At 48.3% G+C, this 11,891-nt stretch overlaps 1 protein-coding gene across 1 annotated transcript; it reads right to left on the bottom strand.

Annotated features, from left to right (window-relative positions):
* Nucleotides 1-8: 8 nt before the first annotated feature.
* On the bottom strand, nt 9-10,753 carry LOC134408214 (cytochrome P450 2G1-like). The gene is made up of 9 exons (XM_063140397.1): nt 10,405-10,753; nt 8,886-9,048; nt 8,123-8,272; nt 7,301-7,461; nt 5,801-5,977; nt 4,495-4,636; nt 1,755-1,942; nt 1,360-1,501; nt 9-549 (listed from the first exon to the last, which is right to left on the bottom strand). Exons 1-9 carry the CDS (start codon nt 10,582-10,584, stop codon nt 368-370), a joined length of 1,485 nt encoding a protein of 494 aa, XP_062996467.1. The 5' UTR covers nt 10,585-10,753; the 3' UTR covers nt 9-367.
* Nucleotides 10,754-11,891: the final 1,138 nt, after the last annotated feature.

Below are 11,891 nucleotides of genomic sequence, written 5' to 3'. Positions count from 1 at the left end.
ATACTGAATGCAGTATATATATTTTTATCATTTTAAGGCAACTTCAAGGCTTTGAGTACACTCGTATGTTGAAAATCAAATCAAAAGGCATCAAAGCCCTTCAGGATCAGCAGGGGCAGGAAGGGCCACAATGGTTCAAGAAGGGACCCCTAAGAAGGGCAACGCCACCTGCTTCCTCCCTGGACTTCTGAAAGCACCGCAGGGGAGTGAAGCCAAATTTGAGGGTGGAATGTGGAAACCACCCCTCGAAAGCCCTTTTGTGATTGCCAGGAAAAATTACAACACCCCCCCTCACCCCCCCCCCCGGTCTATCCTGGGAATCCAGCTTCTGCAGGGGAGGAAGGGGCCCCTGAATCCGGTCTCCCACTCAACGTGGGATGACAGAGAGCTGGTAGAGGGGCGGGATGTTGGCAAAGCCGCTCTCCTGGGGGGTTGTGTCAATGTCCTGGGGGGCCTGCAGGGGCTTCAGCCAGAATCTCTGCAGGATGGTGGTGAAGAAGAGGAAGAGCTCCATGCGGGCCAGCGCTTCGCCCAGGCAGATCCGCTTGCCTGCGAGGGAGAGAGGAGAGCAATCAGGTGGGAAGGAGACGGGCAGCTTTGCGTGGGCCAAGGGGCTGGGCTCCCCCAGAAGCGGCCGGAAGAGCTGATTCCTGTGTGATTCATATCTTGGAACAGCAGGAACGGCTCATGCATTCAACAAGGCAAGTAAGAGTGGTGGAGGTGGGGGCAGGACAGAGGGTTTGGGAAAGAATGCCTAGGCTGGAGAGAGAGCAGGGAGAGGAAGGGACATTTCTCCCTCAACGCCCTGCAACGCCCTTCCTATGATGAATGTGATTGACAGGAGTTCCAGGACAGACAAAAATGTCCTGCCTTCTTTCCCCTGGGTGAGTGAGTGAGTGAGAGAGACACAGACAGACAGACAGATTAATGTTTACGTCTTTGTTGCCACAAGCTATGATGATGGCCAACATCAACAAGAGCCTCCAAAAGGAGTGAAGAGATGGCTGTTAATCATGATGGCTAAATGCTACTTCCAGTGTTTGTATGTGAGAGAGATTAATTTAGAAAAGTAGAAATTGCCACAATCTAAGAGAGTTCTAAAGGGGAATTAGACTAATTCATGATGGAGGAGTATCAGTAGTGGCTGCGTGCAAGTCAGAAATGCACTGACATTACTGGACAAACACCACAGTGTAAAGAGCTGTCTGTCAGAAGAGTTCTTGTCCCTTCCAGAATGGCTGCTTGCTGCAAGAAGAGAGTTGAAAGAGTGGGTGTGTGGTATAAACCAAAGAGGAATGGGATCCTTCTCATTGGTAGAAGTGTTTGGAGGGCAGTGGGGTGGGGGCAAGGGGGCTCTACCTGAGGAGAAGGGCACAAAGGCGTCGTTCTTCTTGAAGCGTCCGTCCTCATCCAGGAAATGCCCTGGGTTGAAGGCATCTGGGGTATCAAACTTTGTGGGGTCATGCAGGACGGTGGTGAGCATGGGGTAGATTTCTGTCCCCTAGGAAAGAGAGTGTGTGGAGTCACAACTGCAAAGATTCATGGAAGCTCCAGTAAGATTTAGAGCAGAGGTTTTCAAACTAGGCTCCACAGATTACTGCATCAAGTGGCAGTCAACAATAATTCCCATGGACAGAATATGGGCGGAAACCATTTGGTTGCTGGCTCCAAATCAGGACCCCATGAATAACCTCTCCAAGAGATCCCCCGACTGGGCCTCCCACCGACCTTCCTGCCCTGGCCTCAGCGTGTACCTTAGGGATGACGTAGCCTCGGAATTCGGTGTCGCGGATAACTGAGTGGGGCACATCCATGGGGATGAGGTCGCTGACCCTCTGCACTTCGTGGATGACGGCGTCCACGTAGGGCATCTGGCTCCGGTCCTCAATGTTTGGGACACGGTTCTGGCCAATCACTCGGTCAATTTCCTCGTGCATCTTTGCTGCCAAATGTATTTATAGAATTAGGTACTTTGATTCCTGACTCCAACGTAACCCAACTGCCATGCTCTCACTGCAGGAATGTTCCTCAGAGGAGGAGCTCGAGCTCCCAGAGATGAAGACAATGACAGAACAGCCCATGTCCGAAGACCAGGAGGATCCTGGGTCTCTGGGGTGATGGCTGCAGGTCCATCCCCACATGAAGTGGGGAACTCCTCCTCTGAGCAAGCCGCTCCTCGCCCCTGAGAATCTCATCGTCTCAAGTGGCTGGCCAGAGGAACCTCTGTTGGCTTCATCCCACGTACCTGTTTCCCTCGAATTATCCCCTACAGCGTTTAGCTGTTGTTGTTGTTGTTGTTGTTGTTAGCTAAATCACACCCCGGGCAGGGGGGAAATGTAGAAAATCATAAAAAATCAACAGATGAACCAATCTGATTCAAATTTGGTTTGCTTAAAGCTCTCCTTAATATCTATTACTGTGCCAATCTTGATGTCTTTATCTTTAAAACTTACACAGATGTAAGCATTTGTTTTATTTTTCTTTAAACATATTAAATCCTGAACCTGCGCCCCCAGTGGCCGCATGGAAAAGAACAAATGATTCGCTCCAAAAGTAGAACCAAAATAGGTCGGGTCTTTTGCCTTTGAAGCACAATTAAAGCAGGATGCATGGGAGAACTTCACAGTCAATGCAGATCATAAACTGGAAAACTTCGGAGTCCTTTGCACACAATTTGCAGTGATTGCACAGTATAACCCTGGTGTGATAAAGATCTGTGAGCCGCAGTGCCTGTTTACAAAAGAAGGCTCCTCGTGAGTAGGGCCCTCCTCATGAGGACTTCTTACAAAGATCTCTGATGTGATGCAGGCGGTTCTGAAGATCTGGCTATGTAAACTTTAAATTGGAACATGCTGGTTGCTGAAACAATGTCATATCCGCCGCTCTTGTGCCTTGTATCCTCGTTTCTCTGATCTTGCTCTGTGACGGAACCCTTGAGCTGCTGAACTTCAGAATCCTGCTTGGACTGCATCTGTGTTTGACTCCTTACCTGTGTTTGAACCTTTGCCTAAGACCCTCTGTTGGAACTCTTTGTTGCCTGATAATACTGATGCCACTGTGGCCATAGCTAGACAAAAGGTTTATCCCTGGATCGTCCAGGGACCAAACCTGTTCATCTAGGTGACACACAGGGGATCCAGTGCTCAGGCAGGGACAAACCCTGGATGATCCCAGGAGAAACCTTAGGTCTAGCTGTGGCCTGTGTTTGACCCTTATCTGTGTACTGACGATTCCTGCCTGGAACAGCCCTCTGCTCGACTGAGACCATTTCTACACCAGCCTGAAAGTCCAGGCTGCTCACGGCTGAGTCCCTCTGCCTCCAAATGACACTCAGGGACTCTCGGGGGCAAGGGGGGGGCGGGCACAGACTTTCCCAGGGATAAAGAAACCCTGGGAAAACCCAATTCTTCCTGCGGTTTCGGGATCATCCTGAGACTGTGTGAGGTGTGGGCGCCTGTCCCGCCTGGTGCCGTGCTAACTCGTCCGACTCTGTGCCCATCAGGAGAGGGGGTGGCAGCAATTTTGTCACCCCTGGGATGGCAGGGCGGGGGTTGGAGGGGGCGATTTTGTTTTTGTTTTTTAAAACTTACATTTTTGGTGGAGCGGGGCTTCATGCTTGCGCGACCGGCCCCGCTGCTTTAAAAAAAGAACAGAAAAAGAAAAAGCCCCCCCCCGTGACGTCCCTGCTTCCTTCCAGGATATCGTGAGAGCCTCCCCCCATCCCTCTCGGAACGCCAGCAGGTGTAGAAAGAGCCGGAACTCGTCCTTTTGCCATTCACTGATTTGCCCATCTGAAACTCTCCCCACGGCCTGAGTTCAATCCCAGCGGAATCTGGTTTTAGGCAGCCGGCTCGGGTCGACTCAGCCTTCCATCCTCCCGAGGTTGGTAAAATGAGTACCCAGTTAGCTGGGGGAAAGGGAATAACGGCCGGGGAAGGCAAAGGCAAACCACCCCGCTATAAGGCCTGCCAAGAAAACGTCTGCGCAAGCTGGCGTCCCTCCAAGAATCAAGTAATGACTCAGTGCTTGCACGAGCGGTTCCTTTCCTTTCCCTTGCCTTAATACTCAGTCTGACCCAGCAAGAGCAAAACATAAATAGACCCTCCATGTCCAGAGGCAGTGAACCTCTGAGTGCCAGTTGCTGGGGGACAAAATACCAGGTGAGGGGTGTTGTGTGTGCTCAGGTTGTGGGCTTCCTAGAGGCATCTGGCTGGACATTGTGGAAAAGTGCATGGTGGACTACATGGAGCTGCTGGTCGGACCCAGCATATCACCTCCTTACGCAAAAGGTCCATGTGTTCTTAGACCTATATACAAAGTGCAAAGTTGTAAGATGGCAACTTCTTACTGACAGAGATTCGTACAGAAACTCACACACAAAGCTTGACTTGTCAGTTGCACTCCTTGACCTGGAGAGAGACACTTGGATGCATTCGAGTAGCCATTGCTTCCATAGCCATTGCAATAGCCCAAGTCCCCACCCCACCCCTGTACCTTGCACGTCGGGGTATTTCATCAGCAGCAGAAAACCATATCTCAGGGTGGAGCTGACGGTCTCCGTCCCAGCAAAGAACAAGTTAAGGGTGGTGAGCTCCAGGTTCTTGATGCTGAATTCACTGGATGGGTTGTCTTTCTCCTGAAGGCAAAGAGGAGCAGACATCATTAGAGCATCCCTTTAGGGTGGATTCCTGCACTGAGCAGGGGGTTGGACTCGATGGCCTTGTAGGCCCCTTCCAACTCTGCTATTCTATGATTCTATGATCCCAATCTGGATGGCTCTTGGGAGCAGGAGGTGGGGACAGGTGGCCACCTCATTCTCTGTCGGCAGTGGGAATGGGAAAGGGTTTGGGGTCTGCAGTGTGAACAGAGCCTAGGCAAGCTGGTTGTATTATTTTCGTTAGCTCCTAATTGCCTTTCCATTTGTGCTGCAGATGCAAAACAGGTAAAACATTATCCTTAGCTGGACCAATGCGCATCACAATGAAATGTCCCATGTACAGTTAGGGCGAGCTGCCTCGGTTCACAAGTGACGAAACAGCGGCACACCTGATCATAGGGTAGTTGCAAAGACAATTCCCATTTTTGAGAATGGGCTTTTTGCAGTCCTCAGGTTTGAAAATATCTTCACTGGGCATGTTGAGCCTGGAGAAGAGAAGATTGAGGGGAGACATGACAGCACTCTTCAAATACTTGAAAGGTTGTCACACAGAGGAGGACCAGGATCTCTTCTTGATCCTCCCAGGGTGCAGGACACGGAATAATGGGCTCAAGTTAAAGGAAGCCAGATTCCGGCTGGACATCAGGAAAAACTTCCTGACTGTTAGAGCAGTACGACAATGGAACCAGTTACCTAGGGAGGTCGTGGGCTCTCCCACATTTGAGGCCTTCAAGAGGCAGCTGGACAAGCATCTGTGAGGGATGCTTTAGGGTGGATTCCTGCATTGAGCAGGGGGTTGGACACGCTGGCCTTATAGGCCCCTTCCAACTCTACTATTCTATGATTCTGTGATTCAGATACTGAGCATGGAACCAGCAGTCTTGATGTCAACTACAGCCTGTTGTTCTCTGGTTGCTGGTTTCATTTTGGTTTTTTTGCTTTGTTTTTAAAGGAAATTGTTACGCCTTTTTGTTTCTTGCCACATCTTTTGCCGGGTGTAAAAGCCATGGCATCCACATGTATGAGCTGGAGGTCTCCTGTCTTTGCAAATAGTGAACTGCTCTTTCATCCTCATGTGGGCCTCTAGGTTGCTGCCTAGTCTGTTCAGCAGCCCCTTCCCCACCTCCCACACCAGCAAGGCACCTTCTCCATCTGGATGAGGAAGCAGTCGATGAAGTCCCGAGGGGAGTTGGGGTCAAGGGTCTTCTGGTTCTCCTTCACTCTCTTGGCAATGAAGACCCTCATGTTATCCAGCATGTTGTAGATCTTGGTCTCAGGCCCTGGAAAGTACTTCAGGACCTCAACATACATGTCGTATAACTGTAAGAGGAGAGGAAATGGGCCTAGTGAGTGACCTGCAATTCCTCCGTGGGGCAGCAGACACTACTTCCTTAGTTTGCCCCTGTGAGGCTTTCTGGAGCTGCCAGCAAAGGGCCATATTACGGGAAAACACCCCCACCCAAACGTTTTTGGGAGCTCCCCAGGCTCATTCACTGGTGGGTTACTATGAAATATAAATAAACATTGTAACATTTGCTTGTGAAGTATGTTGGGAATTGTGATTTCTTCTTAAACAAATTGTTTGTTCAATTCTCTCCAGACATGTGTAAAGTCCATGTTGCCAGGGGGCCCAGTAGCCTGAGAATGAAAAAGTGGCACGCAGCCTTTAGGGCAGAGCAAATAAACATACTGTTTTGCTGTTGAAGCTCAAGCTTTGAGCTTTTCAAAGTTTCAACATTTTCTGCACATTTACACTGCTCAAGTTTCAGTTTGAAACAAAAATGAGCAAAATCGGTCTTTTGTTCTCAAGCCTTACACTACCGGATTCTTATATAAGATACCAATTATAATTCCCTTGATGTGTTTCCCCCCCCCCCCTTATTTCCTTTTGATGAAATCTCTTTATACTCTGCTGAAATTAAGGCTGAAATTTGTTCTTCATAAAAGGAAGGGGGCTAATAAGATCTTTGTCAAACTGCACCAATTTATGTGTTTATTTATTTCTGTCATGCACCTGGACTGTACATAGTCCTTCTATAGATAGAGATATTGAGCTCCATGGGGTGGAAGACTTTATTACAGGCAAGAAGGGCCTTCTAGCATAGCCTGCTCCAGTCTGGTACCTCCAGGACTGCAATGCCCATGATTCCTACTGAGCGTAGACTAGGGTGACCATATTTGGGAAACCAAAAAAGAGGACACCTAGTGTGTGTGGGGGGGAAGCAGCTTTCTGAGTCCTGCAGAAAGTATGTTATTCCCCCGCCACCTTAAAGAACCCGATTGGAGTGGAGGAGGGGAAAGGATTTCATTCTGCACCACCACCATCCACTCCAATTGCGGCCTTTTCTATAATGTCCACGAATGACCCACTTTCCCCTTTAAGAACTCAATTGGAGCTCGGGGTGGGGGAATGATGTGCCTCAAGAAAGCATGTCATTCCCTCCAGCCATGCTAATGGCAGCCTTAAAGGGGAAGGTGTGTCATTCCAGGACATTATTGAAAATTATAGAAAATCCCCCCTGACACCATGGAAAGAACAAAAACCAGGACAAATCCGGGGAAATCCTGACAGTTGGTCACCCTAGCGTAGACCTGCAGTACTTGGCCTCTTTTTCGTCTGTGTGAAGAGGAGGGTTGGTGTACCTGAGCCCTGGCTGTGCTCATCTCCCGGAAACTGTTGTTCATCATCTCCATGAGGGACTGGAATTCTTTGTCCTTGTAGTCAAAGCGGTCGCCAAAGACGATGGAGCAAATGACGTTGGAGACGGCGCGGCTGAGGTAGTAGGTGGGGTCGAAGGGCTTCTCTGGAGCACGAGGGCAGAAAAGAAGAAGAAGGTAGGATCACTGCTCTAAAGGTCCCATTGTAGCTTCTAGGGACATTTGGAATGACTTCTATGTTGTAGTTTTAAGCTTTTATATTTTACGTTGTGTTACACTGCAACTAGAGGTTTTAGTTTTTCTGAACTGCTCAGAGAGCCTCAACTATGGGGCAGGATAGAAATGCAATAAATAAAGGCAACAAATAATAAATAAAGGTCTGACAATCCCCCCCATCCACCCTCTAATCCAGCCTTCCCCATCCTGATGCCCTCCAGATGTTTTGGACTACACCTCCAGCATTTTTGACCATTGGCCCTACTGAATGGGGATGATGGATTTTGAGGTTTCCCTTTCATTTCTAACGAAGGAAACCCCACTGGCTGCAAGGTGCCACCTTTCCTTTCAATTTGTTCTCCCAGTTCCTTTTCACTACTCCCACGCTACCACTCCCATATTTGGGGCAATAGTAATGCTTGATATCACCAGTCTTTCTATCTATCTACCTATCCTCCTTGAGCCCAAACTTAGAATCTCCTTCTGTAGGAAAAGCCCCACCCCCACCCCGCAACCCCTGCCTAGGCTTTAGAATCCAGGGTTCTTCAACTGGGCTGGTGGGGTGGAATCCTCCCTGCCCCCCTGACTCACGCTTGGTCTTCTGAAATTCTTCCAGCAGGAATTGGGCCTCTTCCTTGATCCGCTCCTCAATGGTTTTTTTCCCCATGCCGAAATTCCTCAGGATGGTGAGTGAGAACCGTCGCAGCTGCTTCCAGCGCTCCCCTTCGGAAAAGACCACCCCTGGGGAAGCGGGAAGGAGATGGAAGCCTTCATCCCACGAACCTGTTTCCCTTGAATTATCCCCTACAGTGTAAAGCTGTCATTGTTGTTGTTGCTAGCTAAATCACACCCCAGGCGGCAGCGCTCCTAAGTTCCTTTGCATAACAGGAAAAGGGTTTAAGGGGGAAATGTAAAAAATCATTTAAAATCAATGGATTACCCAATCTGATTCAAATTTGGTATGCTTAAAGCTCTCTTTAATATCTATTACTGTGCCAATTTTGATGTCTTTATCTTTAAAACTTACGCAGATGTAAGCATGTGTTTAATTTGTACTTTAAAGATATCAAATCCTCTTCCTGTTCCCCCAGTGGCCACTCAGAAAACCACAAATGATTCGCTCCTAAAGAGGTAGCAAAATAGCTTGGTTCTTTTGGCTTTAAAGCACAATTAAAGCAGGATACCTGGGAGTGCTACACAGTCAAAGCAGATTATAAGCGGGGAAACCTCAGAGACCTTTGCATGCAATTTGCAGTGACTGCACCGTATAACCCTGGTGTGATGAAGCTCGGAATGTCAACCCGGAAAGAGTGGAAGGGATGCTCTTCTCGCAAGGCCAAGCTGGGCGCCTCACCGTGTTCTTGGAAGGTCCTTTCTACGGTAGGGTTGGTTTTCCTTCCACTGAATTCATCCGCCTTGTCTATCAGGGCCTCTTTCACGGCATCGTGTCCACATAAGACCACAATGGGACGCGTTCCAAAATAGACCGTGAACACTGGCCCATATTTTTCACGCAACTAAACAAGAAAATAACAAAACGATGATGATGATGATGATGATGATGATGATGATTTTTCATAGGAAAATCTTTTATCCACAGCTTCCCCTTTTTAGAATCCATTCCTTGACTGTTAAGATGGCCACTGGTATAAATGGCATTAAGTTCTTTTTTGTCCACAAAATGGGAAGGCTTTGAATGCTGGGCTGGGTATACACCTATCAACAGATCTAGCACAGAAGGCCGTAGCCAGAAGCCACAACAGCTAACTGAAGCCTCCATACCCAAATAACATCAGCAAGGCCTCCAGTTGGAAATCTATAGATGCCTTGGGGTTCCGGTCGTTGGACCAGAATGTCAGGTTATAAACATTCTGATAGATAAATACATTTACCAAATAAGAGGCCACCAAGACCACAGAGGAGAAGGAAATCTCCCCCATGTGGATGCAATCAGCAGGTAAACACAAAGGGTTATACGTGAGACATGGAAGCTGTGTGTAAAATTTGAAAAGAGGGGAAAAAATTAATGGAAAAAAACCAACATCTGTTTATAATTTCCAAAAGTCCAGATATCAAAACAAAAAATAACCCAACCCAACCCCCCAAAAGTTTGGGGAATAAAAAAGGGGGTTATAAAAGGAAACACGTGAAATTACTAGCAGTCATCACGTTGAGCATGAATATTGCTGCCCTATTTGGGAGCGGAAAGTGCTTCTCAGTGCTCACAGCAACCCTGTCAACCAGGAAAATAGTTTTACGACTACAATGTCGTAAGGGAGGGAGGGAGAGAGAAATGGATAAGGTTAATGTTTTGGTTGGAGGGATACGTACAGGAATATCTAGAAAATTGGAGGAAGAAGACACATACATGTGCTTTCTTGGAGAAGATCACAAGGGAAGGGATGAATCTATTAAGGAGGCAGCAAGATGCCTACTTGAATTTGAACATTTCCTTTCATTTGCCATTTAATCCTTCATACCCGTGCTCTGTTCCAGGCAACACTAAGGGTTAGGGATAGCAATTAGTAAATTTGTAAACTGCCCAGAGAGCTCCGGCTATTGGGCAGTATAGAAACGCAATAAAGAAATAAAATTAGGCCTTCATTGTGCAATCACTTTGGCTAACACAGTGGTCCAACCACGTTGTCTTCCATTGGAAGCCCGCCATGTTTCCCTACTGCTTCATCCCTCTTTTTTCTGTCCTCAAAAACTCTATTCAGATCCAGAGGGAGAGGCGGGTAACAAATAAATATGTTGTTGTTGTTGTTGTTGTTGTTGTTGTTGTTGTTGTTATTATTCAGGAGGAAAAAGCAAAATAACTGCACAAGGCCTTATTATGGGTAGTGCCAGGAGCCCTCCACACCCCAACTCACCTTTAGAAGGGATTGTAGGATTTTTCCTGACTTGATCTGCAGGAAATTCCCTATCAGAGGCAGAGGGGTGGGTCCGGGGGGTAGCGTCCCCTTGCGTGCTATTTTTTTCTTTGCTGATATGATGACAAGACAGGACAGGTAGATGACGAGGAAGAGGGTGACTGTACCCGCCAGCTCCATGGTGGCAGCTATTCACCAGCTGTTCCTCTCTGTTTCCAAGAGATGGATTCTGCCCCGTTTGGCTGGGGTTCGAAGGCTTTTGTTGGGGCTGAGTTGGCACCACCTTCTGCGTTACATAACCACACCGGGCAAACACGTCGAATGCTTAATCCTTGGAACTGGTGCCAAATCTTACAGTCTCTTTCCTGGTTAATCAGTATTCTGATTATTTGATCCACGGGACAATTAGGTTTATTTGTTTCTGTTCTTGCAGGTAGAAGGATTGCTATTTATTTTATTTATTTATTTATTACATTTCTATACCGCCCAATAGCCGGAGCTCTCTGGGCGGTTCACAAAAATGATATTGCTACGATATTGGCCCTGTTCTGATGCAATCAGGGGATGGTGGTTAGGTGAACTACAGACCAGGAAGGGTTCAGAAAACCATGCGCCCATCAAATCACCGGCAACCACGCAATGCGCCGTAGTTCATTGCTTCTCACTGCTCCGTAGTTCCTGCGTTGACCTTTAGGGTGGATTCCTGCACTGAGCAGGGGGTTGGACTCGATGGCCTTAGAGGCCCCTTCCAACTCTACTAGAGTCTGTGACTCTATGATTCTATGACCTGCTACCACTGCCACTGATTATCCCAGCAGCTGTTGCACTGGAAAATGGCACCTGCCAGCCGCTCCAGCTGTTGCTATGCGACCATAGAGAAAGCCTGTCGTGGCTCAAGCATCAGTGGATGTGTGGGATACTCTAAGCCACCATCTCTAGCCCTTTTTAATCACTGGGAGACCGGCACATGTCATGGTTAGCCACCCTTGGGCCCCTTCAACCTGCTGCAGGAGTCGGGGTTTAGCTGGGGTGGTTTACTAGGGTGACCCTATGAAAAGGAGGACTGGGCTCCTCTATCTTTTACACTTTCATTGAAAAGGAAATTTCAGCAGGGGTCATTTGTATATCTGGGGTGCTTAAGTGAGAACAAGCAGATGGTGCTGAAGCAGAGTTCAACTATTCACACCTTTCTGAAGTTCCTGGCTAGTAGATATCCTCACAAGGGCAGGCTGCCCAACTCCAAAGAGACGACATTGAACCCCGGCGAGTGTCGTGCATCCACGAGAAAGGAAGTGGCTGGGTCAGCTCTCTACGAATCAGAAGTGAAGCGAGTCCAGCCGGTCTACCAATCGGAAAGGAAGCTCTCCCTTCGCTTTGCCCCGTTGCCATGGTGGCAGCGCAGCAATGGCCACCTGAGGGGGCTGCTCTTGGAGGCACTGTGCGCAGGTCACCTCTGAACATGCCCGTGTTCCTCTCCCACTGCTCCA

This window comes from Elgaria multicarinata, chromosome 13 (assembly GCF_023053635.1).
Source record: "Elgaria multicarinata webbii isolate HBS135686 ecotype San Diego chromosome 13, rElgMul1.1.pri, whole genome shotgun sequence".
NCBI lineage: Eukaryota > Metazoa > Chordata > Lepidosauria > Squamata > Anguidae > Elgaria > Elgaria multicarinata.
This window is presented reverse-complemented; position numbering and strand designations above follow the sequence as displayed.